This window comes from Lycorma delicatula, chromosome 4 (assembly GCF_047948215.1).
Source record: "Lycorma delicatula isolate Av1 chromosome 4, ASM4794821v1, whole genome shotgun sequence".
NCBI classification, from domain to species: Eukaryota; Metazoa; Arthropoda; class Insecta; order Hemiptera; family Fulgoridae; genus Lycorma; species Lycorma delicatula.
In genome coordinates, this window is record NC_134458.1 from 61,520,970 (window position 1) to 61,542,935 (window position 21,966).

The 21,966-nt window shown below is 31.5% G+C and overlaps 1 protein-coding gene across 2 annotated transcripts in view; it reads right to left on the reverse strand.

Annotated features, from left to right (window-relative positions):
* LOC142323456 (phosphatidylinositol 4-kinase alpha-like) overlaps positions 1 to 21,966 on the reverse strand; it is a 141,593-nt gene that overhangs the window by 44,002 nt on the left and 75,625 nt on the right. For both annotated transcript variants that reach the window (XM_075363094.1, XM_075363095.1), the window contains 4 exons: positions 19,014 to 19,171; positions 10,307 to 10,435; positions 8,782 to 8,933; positions 6,095 to 6,324 (listed from right to left, as the gene is read on the reverse strand). In XM_075363094.1, coding sequence (XP_075219209.1) covers positions 6,095 to 6,324; positions 8,782 to 8,933; positions 10,307 to 10,435; positions 19,014 to 19,171 — 669 coding nt within the window. The remainder of the gene's footprint in view (positions 1 to 6,094; positions 6,325 to 8,781; positions 8,934 to 10,306; positions 10,436 to 19,013; positions 19,172 to 21,966) is intronic.

Sequence of the window (21,966 nt, forward strand, 5' to 3'; positions counted from 1 at the left end):
AAAAAAAATTAATAAATTGTGCATTTTACTCTTTCAGATATACATATATTTTTTTTAAATAAAACATGACTGACTGTTGTTTTAGTCACTGAAAATACTTTATTTTAATAAAGCGTGGTTTGTATATCATAATAATATCACAAAATGAAATACTTTCACTAACTTATTCAAAACAAGAACACATTCATATATCAAATGAATCAAGGAGTAAAACCTATCATAGAATGATGAAAAACCTTTAAATTTGCAGCTTCTTTATTTTCTTTTTCTTTTTTTTGTCTTCAGTCATTTGACTGGTTTGATGCAGCTCTCCAAGATTCCCTATCTAGTGCTAGTCGTTTCATTTCGGTATACCCCCTACATCCTACGTCCCTAACAATTTGTTTTACATATTCCAAACGTGGACTGCCTACACAATTTTTTCCTTCTACCTGTCCTTCCAATATTAAAGCGACTATTCCAGGATGTCTTAGTATGTGGCCTATAAGTCTGTCTCTTCTTTTAACTATATTTTTCCAAATGCTTCTTTCTTCATCTATTTGCCGCAATACCTCTTCATTTGTCACTTTATACACCCATCTGATTTTTAACATTCTCCTATAGAACCACATTTCAAAAGCTTTTCTTCTCAGATACTCCGATTGTCCAAGTTTCACTTCCATATAAAGCGACACTCCAAACATACACTTTCAAAAATCTTTTCCTGACATTTAAATTAATTTTTGATGTAAACAAATTATATTTCTTACTGAAGGCTTGTTTAGCTTGTGCTATTCGGCATTTTATATCGCTCCTGCTTCGTCCATCTTTAGTAATTCTACTTCCCAAATAACAAAATTCTTCTACCTCCATAATCTTTTCTCCTCCTATTTTCACATTCAGTGGTCCATCTTTGTTATTTCTAATACATTTCATTACTTTTGTTTTGTTCTTGTTTATTTTCATGCTATAATTCTTACGTAGGACTTCATCTATGCCGTTCATTGTTTCTTCAACATACTTTTTACTCTCGGCTAGAATTACTATATCATCAGCAAATCGTAGCATCTTTATCTTTTCACCTTGTACTGTTACTCAGAATCTAAATTGTTTTTAACATCATTAACTGCTAGTTCCATGAAGAGATTAAAAAGTAACGGGGATAGGGAACATCCTTGTCGGACTCCCTTTCTTATTACGGCTTCTTTCTTATGTTCTTCAATTATTACTGTTGCTGTTTGGTTCTTGTAAATGTTAGCAATTGTTCTTCTATCTCTGTACTTGAACCCTAATTTTTTTAAAAATGCAGAACATTTTATTCCAGTCTACGTTATCGAATGTCTTTTCTAGGTCTATAAATGCCAAGTATGTCGGTTTGTTTTTCTTTAATCTTCCTTCTAATATTAATGTGAGGCCTAAATTTGTTTCCTTTGTCCCTCTACTTTTCCTGAAACCAAATTGGTCTTCTCCTAACACTTCTTCCACTCTCCTCTCAATTCTTCTGTACAGAATTCTAGTTAAGATTTTTGATACACGACTAGTTAAACTAATTGTTCTGTATTTGTCACATTTATCTGCTTCTGCTTTCTTTGGTATCATGACTATAACACTTTTTTTGAAGTCTGATGGAACTTCCCCTTTTTCATAAATATTACACACCAGTTTGTATAATCTATCAATCGCTTCCTCACCTGCACTGCGCAGTAATTCTACAGGTATTCCGTCTATTCCAGGAGCCTTTCTGCCATTTAAATCTTTTAATGCTCTCTTAAATTCAGATCTCAGTATTGTTTCTCTCATTTCATCCTCCTCAACTTCCTCTTCTTCCTATAGAATGGTGGTATAGACCATTTTCTAATTCATTTCCTCCGTATAACTCTTCAATATATTCCATCCATCTATCGACTTTACCTTTCGTATTATATATTGGTGTACCATCTTTGTTTAACACATTATTAGATTTTAATTTATGTACCCCAAAATTTTCCTTAACTTTCCTGTATGCTCCGTCTATTTTACCAATGTTCGTTTCTCTTTCCACTTCTGAACACTTTTCTTTAATCCACTCTTCTTTCACTAGTTTGCACTTCCTGTTTATAGTATTTCTTAATTGTCGATAGTTATTTAATTGTTTTTTATAATTTCATATGCGATTGAAATATTCTTGTTTTAAAACGGATTGTATTATAAAATGAAATACTTGTTTATAAATTTATTTTTTACTTTCTTCATTACTAGCATTCTTATATTTTTTACGTTCATCCATCAGCTGCAATATATCGTCTGAAACCCAAGGTTTTCTATCAGTTCTCTTTGTTCCGCCTAAGTTCGCTTCTGCTGATTTAAGAACTTCCTTTTTAACATTCTCCCATTCTTCTTCTACCTTATTTTTTACTCAGACCTCTTGCGTTGTCATCCTCAAAAATCTTCTTTACCTCCTCTTCCACAAGCTTCTGTAAATTCCAGCGATTCATGTGACACCTTTTCTTTAGGTTTTTCAACCCCAATTTACATTTCATTATCACCAAATTATGGTCGCTATCAATGTCTGCTACAGGGTAAGTTTTGCAGTCAACGAGTTGATTTCTAAATCTTTGCTTAACCATGATATAATCTATCTGATACCTTGCAGTATCGCCTGGCTTTTTCTAAGTGTATATTCTTCTATTATGATTTTTAAATTGGGTGTTGGCAATTACTACCCTATACTTAGTGCAAAACTCTATAAGTCTGTCGCCTCTTTCATTCCTTTTGCCCAGCCCGTATTCACCCGCTATATTGCCTTCCTTGCCTTTTCCAATGCTTGCATTCCAATCTCCAACTATTATTAAATTTTCATCTCTTTTTATGTGTTTAATTGTTTCATCAATCTCTTCGTATACACATTCTACCTCATCATCATCATGGGCGCTTGTACGCAGATAGACGTTAACAATCGTTGTTGGTTTAGGTTTTGATTTTATCCTTATTACAATGATTCTATCGCTATGCGTTTTGAAATACTCTACTCTCTTCCCTATCTTCTTGTTCATTATGAAACCTACTCCTGCCTGTCCATTATTTGAAGCTGAGTTAATTATTCTAAAATCACCTGACCAAAAGTCGCCTTCCTCTTCCCACCGAACCTCACTAATTCCTACTACATCTACCTTTATCCTATCCATTTCCCTTTTTAAATTTTCTAGCCTACCAACCTTTTTTAAACTTCTACCATTCCACGCTCCGACTCGCAGAATGCTATTTTTTTATTTTCTGGTGACCCCTTCCTTAGTAGTCCCCACCCGGAGATCCGAACGGGGGACTGGTTTACCTCCGGAATATTTTACCAAGAAAGGCGCCTCCATCATTGCTATATGAAAATGCAGAGAGCTACATTTTCTTGGAAAAAAAGCAGCTGTAGTTTTCCATTGCTTTCAGCTGCGCAGTACTCAGAGGACTGAGTGATGTTGATATGGCCGCTTAAGTCCTGACTGACACCCTTAACAACTACTGAAAGAGCTGCTGCCCTCTTTCAGGAATCATACCTTAGTCTGGCTCTCAACAGATACCTCTCCGATATGGTTGCACCTTCGGTCCAGCTACTCTGTATCACTGAGCACTCAAGCCCCCTCACCAACGGCAAGGTCTCATGATTCATAGAGGAGGCTTCTTTATAAATTTCTAAAACTTTATTTTTTCCAAGAGGCATCGTGGTTAAGCAACTGTTAAAACCCTCACGGATAATCAAAAATTGACTGTAACAATATACAATTTTAGTTAATCTTATAACACAAGGTAAAAAAAAAATTAAGACTTAAAGGGTTAGTAGCCTTGGAAATGCCACAAGTCTCTGTAAGTATAATGATCAAGCTAATTAAATACAGTGTTCAAAATAATTTACAGTATTTTCTCCAATCTAAGCCATCCCTGATTCTAAGCCACTTTAAATTTTCAAAAGGTATTTGTGATAAAAGTTCATAAGTAAAAATAATATGATTTATTTAAAAAGAATCTTTAAAAAAATGAATAATAATAAGAATTACTTCAAATGACTGTATAAAAAATAGATAATCTAATAAGCTAATTATTATTAATAAAAAAAAATTTAAATTCAATATTAATTACAATCAAATAAACACTCACTATCACTACCACTACCACTACTGTCTCAGGAAGCAGTGTAAATGTCATCATCATCCCATATTACATTGTATTCTTTTCAATCCATGGCAATTGTGATGCTGCATTTTTTAAAGGTAAGATATTTCATTGAAGATTTTATTCCAGGCAGTAGAAACCGCCAACAACATTGTTGTTGGAAAACTTGCCTTTTTATTTTTCCAGAAACAGTTAAAGGATGGTTTGCTGAATGTAACGTTTTCATATTCTTTTCTTATGAGGTCTTTGAAAGGCTTCTTAATACGGACATTGAGTGGCTTGAGTTGGATGGTCATACTGCCCAGGATTATCACCAAGTCACAATTTTCTTTCTTTAATTTATTTTTCACTGAATCTGCCAAATGTCTTTTAAATGCACCCATTACAAGCATTGTAACTATTTTAACTTCTTTTTCATCCTTTGAAGACATTGTATAATTACATGTAATATCAAAGTAAAGGGGGATTTCATCCTCATTTCCAATATATTTTTAGATTCATAAGTGAGTTTTGCACAACGTCCAGTGAAATGTCACTGAAACTGGATAAGCTTGTCTTCAAAATCAACAGGAAGTTTCTGGCAGATTGAAGTTCTTTGTCTAAGAGAAATTTTTCTCTCCCTTTTCACAGATTTCCTGCACTAACCTCTTGATGCATTAAAATTTTAAATTTATGGCTTCTCTTGCCTCCAGTTAAGATCGAGCTTAAGAAGAATGCTTAAGATCGAGGGTCTTTTGTAAATTGAGCAGCATAATCATCTACTTAAGGAAATTTTACTGTATTTGATCCGGTAAAACTCTTTTTTTGTAGATCTGTAAGTAAAAAACAAATCATGTTGCTTATTCCATTGACATACATTTGTTTCTTCACCGCTGCACTTTCTGGCACCTGATCTAGTCCTGTTTTTTCTTCATATACAAATCACCATTCTCTTTATACTAGCTTCATAGTGAACTCTTCTTGATGGCATTATTAGTACACTTATGATAAAATTAACAAAAATATAGATAATAAAAAAATACAGTATGTAAAAAAATCTGATATCAAAAAATGAAAATAGGTAAGTACACACAACCGAGTTATAAGATAGACTACATATGTAATGAAGTTTACCATAAGCAATGGTATTTTCCAGATCATAATTAAAACTAAAGCATTGGCTAACCTCTAAACAAAGCAAAAGAAGTCATTATTATTGTCCCTCTCTCACACTAATGATCCCGTTAGTATTCTGCAAAACCATCTGACCAAAGAAATAGATTAATACTACTAATTTCATTGAAATTATTATTGCACTATTTCACTGAAATTTCATTGCACTAATTTTCATTGAAATAAATGTATTTTATTCTGGAGAGAGGATGTGTTTATTTTCAATTGTTAATGTTACTTAATAATAATGTATGGAAAACAAAAAACTAAGATGATTTTTAAAAAAAATCTATAATAAACCTTTATTTAAAACAAAAGTTCAAATCTAAGCTGCACCTGATTTTTTGGATATTACAAAAAGTAAAAAAAGTGCAGCTTAGATTTGAGTAAATATCGTATATGCAAATCATGGAAATCTAAAAACATTTTGTAACCATTTCTAAAGAATCATTAGGTCATATGGGATTCCACACCAATGGGGCACATTCCAAATCTAACAGTGTGTTCCAGATCTAACTTCTGACAACCATTTTTCTTATATTTATCTTGCAAATATTGGCTAATGAAAAATACATTTCCAAAAGTTCCCAATTTAAAAAAATAACAACATATCTTCTGATAGAAATAATGCCAGTACACTTACAAGCTGGGAATAGATACGATCATTCACAAACACTGGCAAAATAAAAAGCTGTTTATCAAATACATATATATATCAGTTACTGAATCTAGTTTTTCTATTACCGAATTTTAAAATGAAAACTGACAAGAAGCACACAATACACAATAGTAGCTAAAGAAAAAAAAAAAAATACAATAAACTTACCACCGACAACACTTGCCATCAAGTACTTCTTGTCAGAATGCATAGTCTGCCAGAATTTTATCAAAACAAGAACATCTTCACGTAGTTCACCACTCCTCTGTGTAGGACAACGTGGAGGACCACAAAAGTAATCTAGGCACGTACAGTAAATTCTTTCTCTTAAAACATTTTTACTCAAAGATCTTGGAAGAACATCACCTTGTAACAATGATAAGCCACACGTGAGCAACCTGAAAAGTTACCATTATTAAAAATAAAGTTACATCATTACTAATTCTGTACTGATTTTCTGAGGTACAAATTTACATTTATCACTGTGTAATAAAAAATTTCTTTTTAGTGCAATATCTCAGAGAAAATGGTGTAGCAATGTGTGTATATATAAATAAGGCCTTATTAATTATCTGTAACCATACAAAGGAAAAAAAAATATTTCTATAACACTTATATTAATGTAATTATAATTTCAGTTTGATGTTGGAGAATATCTGCAATAATTATTGATTATTAATTAAACATAATCACTGATATATTGGTTATTATTATTATTAATAAGGAAATGACTTACTTCTCAAAAAAAAAATCTTCTTTTAATTTATTAATGTTTCCTACTTTTTTTTATCAAACTCCTTATTCTGGAAGTTTCTTCATTTTTTCCCCTGAAGTAATACCACCAGGGTATTACATCAGGGGATGAATGAGGATGATATGTATGAATGCAAATGAAATGTAGTCTCGTACAGTCTCAGGTCGACCATTCCTGAAATGTATGGTTAATTGAAACCCAACCACTAAAGAACACTGGTATCTACAATCTAGTATTCAAAAAGCCTTTACTAGGATTTGAACCTTACAACGTTCGACTTAGAGCATTCTAATCTTCTTCTTCTGATTTAAGATGATGAGTTCACCACTAGACCAACCTGACGGGTTTATTCTGAAAGTTTAAGAATAAGTTAAGGACTTATTCCATAAATTTTCATGATATCAAAACAATATATTTTCCAGAATTTTTACTCTTACAAAACTTTGGAAATGGCTTCCTTCTAGAACTTTGTTGAGCAGATGAGCAGAACAAACAGATAAAAATCAAATGTTGACAAATTTACTCTGCAATTAGCATGTATAAGTATTTACAGCTAACTTTTTATAATGTCAGTCAAGTGGTGTGTTGGAGAACATTCTCTTGCATTAGAATCACATCTTTACTCTGCATCACTCTATATATTTAATCATTGGGGACTTTACCTTACAAAAACAGTACGTTACCAAAATATTGGGCATGACAGTTCACTGATTTTCCAGAAAGTCACAAAATTCAAAATTGTTATATTTCAAATGCAATGACAAGCACTTCAATGGATTACAGTTTTGTCTTCAATTTTTCCTGACCACCAACTCAGTCTTTCAGATTTGTGATCTGAAGTCAGTATCTTAGAATGTTTTTTGATAATTTCTAATTTTCAACAGTAGCACGAGTTCTACCCCGATTGTTACAGGTCAGTCGCAAGTTATATTTTTGTTACTTATTGTACATGTTGCTTGCTCATACAAGTATCAATTCTAAACTCACCACCCAACTGGCGCAGTATGATGGGAATGCAATTTCTCTACTCTCAATAACCTACCATCTGGCTGTTATAAACTAAACCTCAGGACAAATCACCTGAAATCATAACACTGAAAATTGTAAATCTTCCTGTGAAGTCAAACCCAAGTCTCATGATCCTCAGCCTACAAAGAATGAAGACCATGCTGCAATACTGAATGGCTAAAAAGATACATTGCTGGTTCACCAATGCTCTGCTGGTATAACAATCAATTTGCTCACAAAGGGGTGCTTTACTCTCAAGCACCACCTGCAGTAACTTTTTACGGGAAAGAACCTTGCCAAAAGGGAGGAATTATCGCCTTTAGTAGGAATGCTACTGTACTGACCAAAAATCAACAGAAATCAGGAGCTGGCCAAGTCATCTGAAAAGCTACCAATGTAGCATAGCACATGATTGTCAAACAGATCTAACAAATCTTTGATATATGAAAGAGTCATCTAAAACTTTGACTTATCTTCCCTGCTATTATTCTGCTCCTCAATTTAGCTCCTGCCAACATTCCTTATCCAATTCTACAATGAGAAAATGGTCTCATATGCAAGTGCAACAATCCCTATAAACATGCCCTTTCAAATGTGACAAAATTATTAATCCTGTTCACCTCAAAAGCCTTCAGTTAAGTATTTTAACCTTAAAAAGTAACACACTCTAACATCTTCAACATTTACTGTTATACTTTGTTACATAATCATGCTGCCAGAGTAAGCTTGGAGCTTGAAATTTTGTCTTCCTTGATATTTACCTTTAATACTGAAATAGTAATCTATAAATACTAACTACTCATAAACTTTCTAGGGTTCAGAAGTGACTTCCTTTATATTTTTAGCTTATATTTATGAAAACATCATCTAAAATCTGAGGAGTTAAAACGTGAAATTTACTTTAATTAATTGGGTAATTCTAATTATAGACTAGTGATTATAATTTAAGGCTTAACATAACAAAAAAATAAACAAATATCAAATACCTTCATCTAAGTATGAATCTGCACCACATACTTTTTTGAAAGTACTAATGTAAACTTTGAAAGGTTTGAACAAGATGTAGAATTGTCTCATAAATTTGTATAGTTACCTGAAGCGTACACTGACAGCAGCAACATGTCTATTTTGATGAGGTTCTGTCCCACCAACTACTGTGGGCAAAGATCTGTGTAGGAATGTAGCAATCATCTCCACTTTTTCTTGACTGCAATACTTAGCTGTTTCAACCAGTTCAGAAATAAACTAGACAGAAAAAAATAAACCCGTATAAGAATGAAATTGAAAGAAATATTTGTTTGAAATAATGGAATTAGTTCATATGTAAATGTAAGAAGTAATAATGTAAATTAAAAATAACTGAATTTCACATGTCAAACAAGTATTTTTCACATGATCCATCATCTTCTTTTTTATATATAAACAAAATGTTTTCTATTTGATAACCAAATGATTGTAGGTAACCTGAGATAAAAAAATAGCTTCTTATAAAAATTACACAACCTTTCTAAAAGATAATAAGCATCCTATGCCAGCCTTATTAAGGAAAATGAGAAGGCTATTAGTTTCCCATGGCCTTTTTCACAGAGTTGAATATATTGTCGAATATCAGCAAGCCAAGCCCAGAAAAATCCAAATGACATATAGCCCTTTAAGAAATATTTTTTTTGTTCAAAACAGGGATTGGCTATAATGTGAATATTTCTCAGAAGTAACAATCAACTACTTTTGATCGGTACCACTTGTACTTCAGGTCCTTTAAATGCAAAAAAAGCTAGAAAAAAGATCTGATAGATAATGCAAAGTGATGAAGTGAAAAAGATAAATAAAAACTCATAGTTCTTATTTAAGACAAATTTTTAAATTCAAGCTGGGGGCTTGAAGAAAGACAGGACTTGAGAACTGTAGCCATGAAGGTCTTTCATGGGCTGTAATCATGGACAAATGAGGTCTTTACAAAAATATTCTGGAATTTTTGAAACAGCATGTGGTTTCATAATCATGCTAACATGTCAGTAAGCAGTTGGCATCCTAAGAAACAAGTTCATCACTCACAATGGAATGTTATCTTCTTCCTTCCTCAAAATGCACATTAGTTAACCCTTCCTTGAATTTCCTGCACCATTCCCAATGAATCATCACTCATTGCATGATTACCATAAACTACGCACAGCTAATGAATGATCTTGGATCCAGATGTTTCTTCTGCTTGCAAAAAAAAAAAAAAAAATGTTACATATCTCACAACTGGTAGGAGCCTCAACAATTGCCTACATATTTCAACACATTATTCAACTAGTACATAATGAAATGATGCATGTGTAATGACATTTAAGCTTAGTTGATGCCTATTGCACACACGCTACCTTACTATGGAGACTAGTTTGTTTGTAACATCCAACCAGAAGTTAATTTATAAATAGGCCATGTGTAATCATAACATTCTTGACAATTTAGAATTTGACACTTACAAAACCAACTAGTATCAGTGGCTAAGTACAAAATAAAAAAAAATTAATGATAAATGTAGTGGCTAAGTACAATCATTTATATTTACACAATAAGTTTTACAAAAGCAATTTTACTTCCTAATCCTCTTAATGATAAATAGTTCTTACCTGAACCCAAATGTCATGAGGTTTAACAAAGGGTGGTTTTGGTTCTAATATGCATCCTTCATAAGCAGCAAGGGGGCTTACTTCTTCTTTTTCTGGAGAGAATAATCCAAGATGTTTATCAACAGTACACTGTAATTAAAAGAAAGAAATCCATTACTCCATTATAGAATTAAAAAAAATATATATTATTACAACAGATTTTTGGACACTAAAGTAGAATGAAATAGCTTGAAAAAAAAAAACATAAAACTAAATTACAGCAATAAAACTATCTGAAATCAAAACAAGAATTTCATTTGTTATAAACTGTTATAAAAATAAATGTTTAGTTATATCTGTTACTAGCAGTAAGCTTGAATATTTTATTCACATTGAATCTAATACACTGAACTTTTAATTATGAATGAAATGTAATTTTTTTTTTTTTTTACATAATTATTTAATGAGTATCCAATTTCAGCCACTTGGTGGTCATCAATCCGCATTGTTCATGGAAGAGCAGCATTTATTTATACCAACAGAAACAATTTATAATGCCAAATGGCATTATAACATACAGTTTTTATAAATTCATTACAAACAGGATGATCATTTAATAATTGTAAAATGGGGAATGCCCTTTCTAATTATCATATGTTAAAACTGATTCTGTTATGTGACAAGAAAAAAATAAACTGATAGAAATAGGACAAAATATGAAACTAAACAGCTTGATTGCAGCAGGTTTCTATTTATACACAAAGATATGTAAAGATCATAATTATCGGAATACATATAAAAAATTTATTTTATACATATATTTCTCACATCATCAATTTTCTCAAATATTAATTTTAACTAATTGCAATGCCCATCAGATTCTTCATAATCTAAGGATCCTGGGGAGGGAACCATTGAGGGTCCAGACATGATCAATATAATTGAGTTTTTACTTGCTCCAAAAATAAACTTCTGGAAAAGAACATAAAAATATGTTTTTATTTTTGTTGTTTGAAGGTAAGGGATATCATTACTTTCAATTTAAACGAAATGAAGTCTTGTTTGGCAGGGGGGTCCTCTGACCTCTTAACATCACCAAGATTTTATGAGTCCTTGAATAATGATGTAGGTTGGTAGTGAAATTTGAATATCAAAAAAATTATTTTTCAGTTAATAAAGAAGCTAAAAATAAATGCATGGAAATCATGGCTCCAACTTGAACTATTACAAAGTTTTTAGTACTTCCAGAGAAACATGATATATTGAAAGAGTAGTTGAATACTCCAAGATTTTAATTCGTAATTAAAGGGAGCTACAAGTCAAGAAGGGAAAGGAACTTTTTAATTTTTTCAGAGGGTAAAATAATTTTTTTTTAATGTTTTTTTAGTATTTAAAAGTTTGCTCAGGAAATTAGGAAGCATCAGCATCAGTTCTTTGGGGAGGCAAGAAGATTTGAACCTCTCCTACTCCTTTGCAATTTATTTTTTTTAAAGTAAAAAACCTTTTGAAAAATAGTAGCTCTTTTAGCATATCACAATACTTCAATTTCTGTAAATTTATAGGGGATCAAAGGTAGATGCAAGTAGGGATAAGCAAGTACAAACCAAATGTTTTGTCATTTATTTTAATGTCTTTTTCTACTGGTAAAACGTATTTTGAAGAGAAAAAATTATAGGAATATTGCAATACTTCAAGTTTTGTTAACTTTAAAAAATAATGATACTAATATCACAAAATTGAGGAGACTAGGAGACAAAACGTTAAGAGGCAAGAAGGCCTGAACCACTTCTGTATGATTTTTAATTTCTTTCAGTAAACAATCACTGCTTGAATAAGGAATGATTCTTATGTAAATAACAGGACGTCAGTTACTGTTACAACTAGATGCACTGGTCTATGAAGTTTTATAATGTCCTTCCGTAGCCAATGCAAGCAATAAAGGATGTAAGTTCTTTTAAAAACAATTTTTATTTCAAATCTTATTATTTAGTAACTGAATTTTTTGTCCTTTCCATGAATAATAACCATACCATGGATTGTACTTATATTTTGCATATGTTTTCCATGAATCAGATACTCTATTATTTTGGCTATATAAGATGTACTGTATTAATTAGAATACGTCCATTTGAAAAGTGTTCGACCATAGTTTTTTTTTCATAGGACCAAACTGAATGCAAATGATAAAACCCAGCAGAGCACAGTATTAATATTGCACTCTAGTTAAAACGTGCTTGTTTTTTGAAACCCCAAAGAGCATGTATTATTTATTGTATTTATGTATTATTCATTATCATGTGTGTTACTGTTTCACACAACATAAAAATGTTGTGTGAAAATGATGGAATGCATCATTTGAATAATATTACTATAGAGTTTTGTCCAAAGCTTGGTAGTAATTCCTTAAGTGAAACAATTTGCAAAATTGAACAGTAGGTAAGATTGAGCCTTACTATTTATTTCCAGCTCCTTCCTTTACTTGATATGATCCCTTCCCTTCTTTTCCTTTCCACAACCTGAGTGGTTGAAATTTTCTTCACTAATCAGGATGATAGCAGATGGTGAGCTGAATTTCTTTCTTTATAAATTTTTCCCAAATGTTCTGCTAATACAAACATTTTTTTCAAGGAAACTTAAAACTTCTAATTTAAATTAAACTAAATTATGATTAATTTAAACACTGAAAGTATTTTCAAGTTAATTATGATTAATGATCAAATTGGATTTTAAAATATTTTTGTACTGAAACAAGATAATGTAAATCACATAGTTACATGCATAATATAACTATATAACCCAGTAAAAGTCAACTTTCTTCATTTTTGTTGCTTTATTATTATTATTATTATTATTAATTTTATTGGTTTTCCAGCTTTGTCAGCAAATTTGGAAGCTTTCTTGGAGAAATTAATGAATTTAAAAATAAAAGAACTGTAACTGAACCTTCCCATTATCACTATTATAATTACTTATACATGTGGCTTTTCATCTGATACATGAATAATTATCAAAAATTCTGTAGGACATGGTATACTAATAATAATAATAATAATAATAATCTATAATTTAATATATGTAATTTTAATACTCACACACAAACTTTTTCATGGAAAAACTGAAAGAATATCAGCACATGTTCTACAAGTGAAAACAATGAAAAAAATTCATAAAAAACATGGGTTCAGAAAGGTTTTGTTTTCAAGTTATAGCTTGCAAAACAATTTGCTCTGATTTCTTCTCCAAGGGTAAAATGAAACCATACTGAATTTTCTGAAACTTAAATCAAAGAGTAAATTTTTTTTTTTGTCTTCAGTCATTTGACTGGTTTGATGCAGCTCTCCAAGATTCCCTATCTAGTGCTAGTCGTTTCATTTCAGTATAACCCCTACATCCTACATCTCTAACAATTTGTTTTACATATTCCAAACGTGGCCTGCCTACACAATTTTTTCCTTCTACCTGTCCTTCCTATATTAAAGCGACTATTCCAGGATGCCTTCGTATGTGGCCGATAAGTCTGTCTCTTCTTTTAACTATATTTTTCCAAATGCTTCTTTCTTCATCTATTTGCCGCAATACCTCTTCATTTGTCACTTTATCCACCCATCTGATTTTTAACATTCTCCTATAGCACCACATTTCAAAAGCTTCTAATCTTTTCTTCTCAGATACTCCGATTGTCCAAGTTTCACTTCCATATAAAGCGACACTCTAAACATATACTTTCAAAAATCTTTTCCTGACATTTAAATTAATTTTTGATGTAAACAAATTATATTTCTGACTGAAGACTCGTTTCGCTTGTGCTATTGCTATTCGGCATTTTATATCGCTCCTGCTTCGTTCATCTTTAGTAATTCTACTTCCCAAATAACAAAATTCTTCTACCTCCATAATCTTTTCTCCTCCTATTTTCACATTCAGTGGTCCATCTTTGTTATTTCTACTACATTTCATTACTTTTGTTTTGTTCTTGTTTATTTTCATGCAATAGTTCTTGCGTAGGACTTCATCTATGCCGTTCATTGTTTCTTCTAAATCCTTTTTACTCTCGGCTAGAATTACTATATCATCAGCAAATCGTAGCATCATTATCTTTTCACCTTGTACTGTTACTCAGAATCTAAATTGTTTTTAACATCATTAATTGCTAGTTCCATGAAGATATTAAAAAGTAACGGAGATAGGGAACATCCATGTCGGACTCCCTTTCTTATTACGGCTTCTTTCTTCTGTTCTTCAATTATTACTGTTGCTGTTTGGTTCCTGTACATGTTAGCAATTGTTCTTCTATCTCTGTATTTGAACCCTAATTTTTTTTAAATGCTGAACATTTTATTCTAGTCTACGTTATCGAATGCCTTTTCTAGGTCTATAAATGCCAAATATGTCGGTTTGTTTTTCTTTAATCTTCCTTCTACTATTAATCTGACGCCTAAAATTGCTTCCCTTGTCCCTATACTTTTCCTGAAACCAAATTGGTCTTCTCCTAACACTTCTTCCACTCTCCTCTCAATTCTTCTGTACAGAATTCTAGTTAAGATTTTTGATGCATGACTAGTTAAACTAATTGTTCTGTATTCTTCACATTTATCTGCTCCTTCTTTCTTTGGTATCATGACTATAACACTTTTTTTGAAGTCTGATGGACCTTCCCCTTTTTCATAAATATTACACACCAGTTTGTATAATCTATCAATCGCTTCCTCACCTGCACTGCGCAGTAATTCTACAGGTATTCTGTCTATTCCAGGAGCCTTTCTGCCATTTAAATCTTTTAATGCTCTTTTAAATTCAGATCTCAGTATTGTTTCTCCCATATCATCCTCCTCAACTTCCTCTTCTTCCTATAGAATGGTGGTATAACACCATTTTCTAATTCATTTCCTCCGTATAACTCTTCAATATATTCCATCCATCTATCGACTTTACCCTTCGTATTATATATTGGTGTACCATCTTTGTTTAACACATTATTAGATTTTAATTTATGAACCCAAAAATTTTCCTTAACTTTCCTGTATGCTCCGTCTATTTTACCAATGTTCATTTCTCTTTCCACTTCTGAACACGTTTCTTTAGCCAGTTTGCACTTCCTGTTTATAGCATTTCTTAATTGCCGATAGTTCCTTTTACTTTCTTCATCACTAGCATTCTTATATTTTCTACGTTCATCCATCTGCTGCAATATATCGTCTGAAACCCAAGGTTTTCTACCAGTTCTCTTTATTCCGGCTAAGTTTGCTTCTGCTGATTTAAAAATTTCCTTTTTAACATTCTCCCATTCTTCTTCTACCTTATTTTTTACTCAGACCTCTTGCGTTGTCATCCTCAAAAATCTTCTTTACCTCCTCTTCCTCAAGCTTCTCTAAATTCCAGCGATTCATGTGACACCTATTCTTTAGGTTTTTAAACCCCAATTTACATTTCATTATCACCAAATTATGGTCGCTATCAATGTCTGCTCCAGGGTAAGTTTTGCAGTCAACGAGTTGATTTCTAAATCTTTGCTTAACCATGATATAATCTATCTGATACCTTGCAGTATCGCCTGGCTTTTTCTAAGTGTATATTCTTCTATTATGATTTTTAAATTGGGTGTTGGCAATTACTACCCTATACTTAGTGCAAAACTCTATAAGTCTGTCGCCTCTTTCATTCCTTTTGCCCAGCCCGTATTCACCCGCTATATTTCCTTCCTTGCCTTTTCCAATGCTTGCATTCCAATCTCCAACTATTATTAAATTTTCATCAATCTCTTCGTATACATACTCTACCTCATCATCATCATGGGTGCTTGTAGGCATATAGATGTCAACAATCGTTGTCGATTTAGGTTTTGATTTTATCCTTATTACAATGATTCTATCGTTATGCATTTTGAAATACTCTACTCTCTTCCCTATCTTCTTGTTCATTATGTAACCTAATCCTGCCTGCCCATTATTTGAAGCTGAGTTAATTATTCTAAAATCACCTGAAAAAAGTCGCCTTCTTCTTCCCACCGAACCTCACTAATTCCTACTACATCTACCTTTATCCTATCCATTTCCCTTTTTAAATTTTCTAGCCTACCAACCTTTTTTAAACTTCTAACATTCCACGCTCCGACTCGTAGAATGTTATTTTTTAATTTTCTGGTGACCCCTTCCTTAGTAGTCCCCACCCGGAGATCTGAAAACGGGGGATTAGATTACCTCCGGAATATTTTACCAAGGAAGGCGCCTCCATCATTGCTATATGAAAATGCAGAGAGCTACATTTTCTTGGAAAAAAAAGCAGCTGTAGTTTTCCATTGCTTTCAGCTGCGCAGTACTCAGGGGACTGAGTGATGTTGATATGGCCTTTTAAGTCATTCTGACTCACGCCCCTAACAACTATTGAAAGAGCTGCTGACCTCTTTCAGGAATCATTCCTTAGTCTGGCTCTCAACAGATACCTCTCCGATATGGTTGCACCTTCGGTCCAGCTACTCTGTATCCCTGAGCACTCAAGCCCCCTCACCAACGGCAAGGTCTCATGATTCATAGAGGAGGAGGGTGGAATTTAATGGTTTAATATGATTTTTGAACTGAAAAATCTAATAAAACAGGACCCACAACAGTAATTCTACTAATTTATGAGAAAATTACAATAAAACATAAAAATTTAACAAATTCACAATTCTTTCTGGATTTAACAAAACACTTGAAAATCAATATTGGTTATATCATTAAGACTTTCTTTGAGTACCCTAACAGTGAAGATAACATCCTGAAAGAACCACCAATCAATCAGCGAATTAAGACCCTCAGAAACTACACTGGGCTTTATAATCAGAATACACTTCACCAAACCATCTATACATTATAAATGAAAAAAGACATCTCTGAACAGCTTCAATTTAATTAGAAGTGTAGTCCCTACAATAATTCTATGTTGGGGCGCAGTATTCACACACTGACCTTATCATTTTCTTGTACAGATGAAAGATTGATCAGACATCTTGAAACAAGTAACAGATCCACAAAAGCGGTCTAAGATTTCTCCTAGTTTTGGAAGCTCTTCAAAAAATAATGTTCATTAAACAACAGTTCGTAATCAAATAAAACACCCAAGTCCATAACTACTTCTTTTCTATAAGTTTCTTAGAGTGAATAATTTTTAAACATAATTCTTATGCATTTATAAATTCATATCGAATACAATGTTTTAAATTCACAAATGGTATCTACTAATGATGTTATTTTTTTAATCTGGGTTAATATTTTACATTCTTTTTCCCAATATTCTGATAAGTGCTGCTCACACAAGTACCCAAATACAAACCTGAGCATTTCAGATAGTGAAACAAACAGTAATTAGTAAAAAATTAAATACCTGTTAAAAATTTCAAAACTAAATAATTAAAATTTCCATTAATTATAACTTTCTTTTGAAATAGATTTTTTTTAGTTTGAATTCTGACAATGGGAACAGAGCAATGTTGAAACACGGAATTAGCATTGTACTGGTCAGCAAAAATTTACTCCTACACTTAAAAGATTTGTCTATAAATAATCTGTTGTATGTGCATATATGCAAATAAACAATGTCAAGTCTTACTGTAAAGTACTAAGATTTCTTACATCACGTTAAGCATAACCAGCTTAACAAAAACAAGGTGCTTCCCTTCATAGATGGATCCAAGCAGTATAGTCTTGTTCAGTAGATTTTAGGAATGGTGCACATGGCGCTTATTCTTCTGCACTTTTATTATAATGATTTCTTTCAGTGATTTCTTCATGTTCTCCAAAATGAAAATCACATTCAATGATGAAAGTATAATAAGCTGGTAATATCATGTCATCATGTCAAACCATGTCATCAGAATTTGCTGATGACATGGTTCTTCTGGTAAAAAGCCAACAGTCAAGAATATTTTTGGGGAGTAGCACTTTACAGTAATGAAATATGGACAATAAGAAAAATAGAGCATATGAATAGAAGCCTTTTAAGTGTGATACTATATGAGAGTACAGAAAATAAAGTGGGTTGTTAAAATGAGAAATGAAGAGATATAAAGATGAAGAGAAGAGAAATGTTTGTAAATCATCATCTTGTAGAGATGAACTACATCAGTCGGACATGTATTAAGACATCCAAAATTAGTTAATCTGGAAATAGAGGGATGTGAAGTTTTAAACTATAGGGGAAGAAAAGATGGAATTTATAAGATAAACAGGCAAGGATGTAGGAAGTAATAACTGTATTGAGGTAAAAAAATTGAGGCAAAATTATATTGAGGAAAAGAACAGGAAGGATTGGAGCTGAGCATAAAATCAATTAAATGACTTAAATAATAAGTCATTCTTTAATTAAATAATAATTAAAGGGAACAATTTAACATAGTAAATGTATTCCAAACCTAAAAAAATACATATCTCAATACCTGTTTTGAGCTTTACAAACCTTTTCAAGGAAACTGCTGGAGTACAGTTCCGGGACAATATATTTTTTTTATTTTTCATGTTACAAAATGTGGAAATCAATTTTGCTGTCTAGTTTGTATCTTAAGCATTGAGTATAAACTCATTTCATCACTGAAGTCAGGGCAAAATTTTTCAGTAGCCATAATTAAAAAATAAAGCGTTTCTGGACCTATGTTTATATAATTTTTTTTTTTTATTCTCATGAGTAGAACGTGAAATTATTTCCATCTCTTTATAAGACATACTGGATATTTCTCAAAACAAAAAACAAATTGTACCTGCCAAGCAGCAAACATTTCTTGTAAAAACTGTAATTCCAGGTCAGGCCTAGCAGTAAATAACCAATGCCAACATTCAACAGCAGTCATCATAGCTACTTCTGTAAAAAGTTCAACTTGTGACCATGCTACTACATTCATTAACTTTCTATGTGCACCTGAAATAAATTAAAATAACATTTAATAACTGATTTTTTAAAATTAAAGTAATCAAAGAAGATAAAAATAGGGTAAGCCTATATATTCACTTCCTCTGAATACATTAAAAAAATTAAGTCTATTCAGAGACATCTTTGAAAATATAGTAATATTTTTCTAAAACAGAAAACCACTGTGACATCAAAAGTTTGCTCAATTTGGCAGGCTTCCATTTTACAAAAGGATTTTTTTATGATGGGATTATAAAATTAAATATCAAAATAGTTTACTCAATTTGTTATTAAAAATACTAACAGTATTTAAAAAAATTCAATGAACTTAAAAAATAACATAAATTTCCACAATTATAATAAACGCAGCCTTTTCTTGAGCAATTATAGGAGCTATTTTGGAGAAACTTAAACAACTTTAACCAAAACATTAATAATCTTTTTTTTTGTTTTATACATGTATGGTTTTGTTACACTATTTTTTTGTTACCAGATATTTTAAGTTTTACATAAATATGTTAAATTATGTATAATTGCATACTGTGCTATCATTGGTCCATTGATACCTATTTGATCCATTGGTAATAACAGGCAATACTCCTGCATGGATTTGCAGCAATTACAAGACAAATTTTTTAACTAAAATATTTAATTGTTTAATTGCTATAAAATAATACATTTTTTAATTTACTGTTTTAATTATCTTCTTTCATGTTAAAAATTAAAAAAAAAAAATTAATTATGCCATTTTAGTATAAAGCGGGTTGAGATCTTGCACTGACATAAAACAAAATAAATATGTGCATAAAGTATGAGAATGACAAGGTTCTCATAAATATTTCAAAAACTGGGCAGCCAAATGTTTCATATATTTTTTCTAGTTTTATATGCATACGATTATGTAATTTTAATGTAACTTAATTTTTGAATTATTGAAATTCTTATTAAGTAAACTATAATAAACAAATACATATGATGATATCCTCCAAACCTTTAACAAGTTTTGCTCTTCATTCAAAATTTACGCTTAAATATTCTTAATTTTCTTTAAAACCGTTTTATACATTTAACATTTTTTTGTATATTTAAATTTCTTAATAATTTTTTTTTTATTAAATTAATTTAATCATAAATATAATAGGTGTTTCTGGGGTGTCCTATAATAATCTAACTATTAATTAATTCTTATAACAAAAGTATATATGTACTTCTATTAATTAGGCAGTTTTTTAATTTACTTACTTCTAAAAGAATAACTATACATATTTATAGTATGATGTAATGCACCAAATAAAACTGTCAAGGTGAATACCAATCCTCATTATTTAATTCACTTTTGGAACCACAAATTGTTTATATCTCCTGCATTTGGCCCTTGGTTTTACACTTTGATAGTATTTCTAATACAGAAAATTAAGAATATTTAAGCATAAATTTTGAATGAAGAGCAAGGCTTGATGACAAATAGGGTGATAAAAGTGAGCACCAGCTCACTTGATGATAACCCACCGGGTTGGTCTAGTGGTTAACGCGTCTTCCCAAATCAGCTGATTTGGAAGTCGAAAGTTACAGCGTTCAAGTCCTAGTAAAGCCAGATATTTTTACATGGATTTTAATACTAGATCGTGTATACCGGTGTTCTTTGGTGGTTGGGTTTCAATTAACCACACATCTCAGGAATGGTCGAACTGAGAATGTACAAGACTAACACTTCATTTACACTCATACATATCATCCTCATTCATCCTCTGAAGAATTATCTAAACGGTAGTTACCGGAGGCTAAACAGGAAAAAGAAGAAGCTCACTTGATGATAAAACTGGTGTTCACTTTTATCATCCTATTTATCATCTGAATAGAACATTTCCCAACCAGTACATCGGGCTGAGGTAGACCATAAGTGTGGCCAGCCAGACCACCTGACATGATATCTTTCCATTTTTTTTTTGTGGGGATAAATCAAAGCATTAGTGAATGTCAAAATTCGGAGAATGTAAATGAGCTTTTACAAAGCATCATGTTGCTGACAAAGAAATCAAAACCAACCTGACAGTGTTGGAAAATGCAGTATCATCTGCAACTCAACAAACTGAAAAGTACAGTCAAGATACTGGTGAAAATTCTAAAGTTGAAATTTAATTTTTTGAAGTAAATAATTAATTTATTAAAAAAAAAAAATAGTGTTGTTTTTTTAATGAAACAACATTAATAAAAATACCAGTAACTGAATTTGGTCCAAATGTTCTGTTTGGTGTATTTTTTTGTACTACTGTTATTACAACAATGTAACTTAACTTATTTACCCTTGTAGCATGTTTACTACTGATTTTTTTTTACACAAACTGTATAGAATTAAATGTTTTACAAAATTTATAGCAAACTTTTTATTTTCTGGTAAATTCTGTAAAATGTTTTCAAAAAAAATGAGAAAAGTTACATCTTTTGGCAATTTTTAAGTATTTCACAGGAATTTCTCAAACAGTATTCAATGCACAACAGAATCAATACTTTTGAATTACTTAAACTTACTACTATTATAAATTTAGCCATATAAACTGCTTTCATCTTAAGTGTAATAAGACATTGTTCTATAATTTTTTAAATTTTTATCAGAAACCTCCAGGAAAATTATATATACACACATATGCATGTATGCTTATACACAATAAAGATAATTAAAGAAATTATTTTAGAACATTTAAAGGAGCACTTGAATTGAGAGTAAGCAGATAAGGTATGAGAGGTATCTTGCTGGTGTTTTGTGCCTAGTTTCCTCCTCCATCAGACAAAAGCAATCAGTCAAA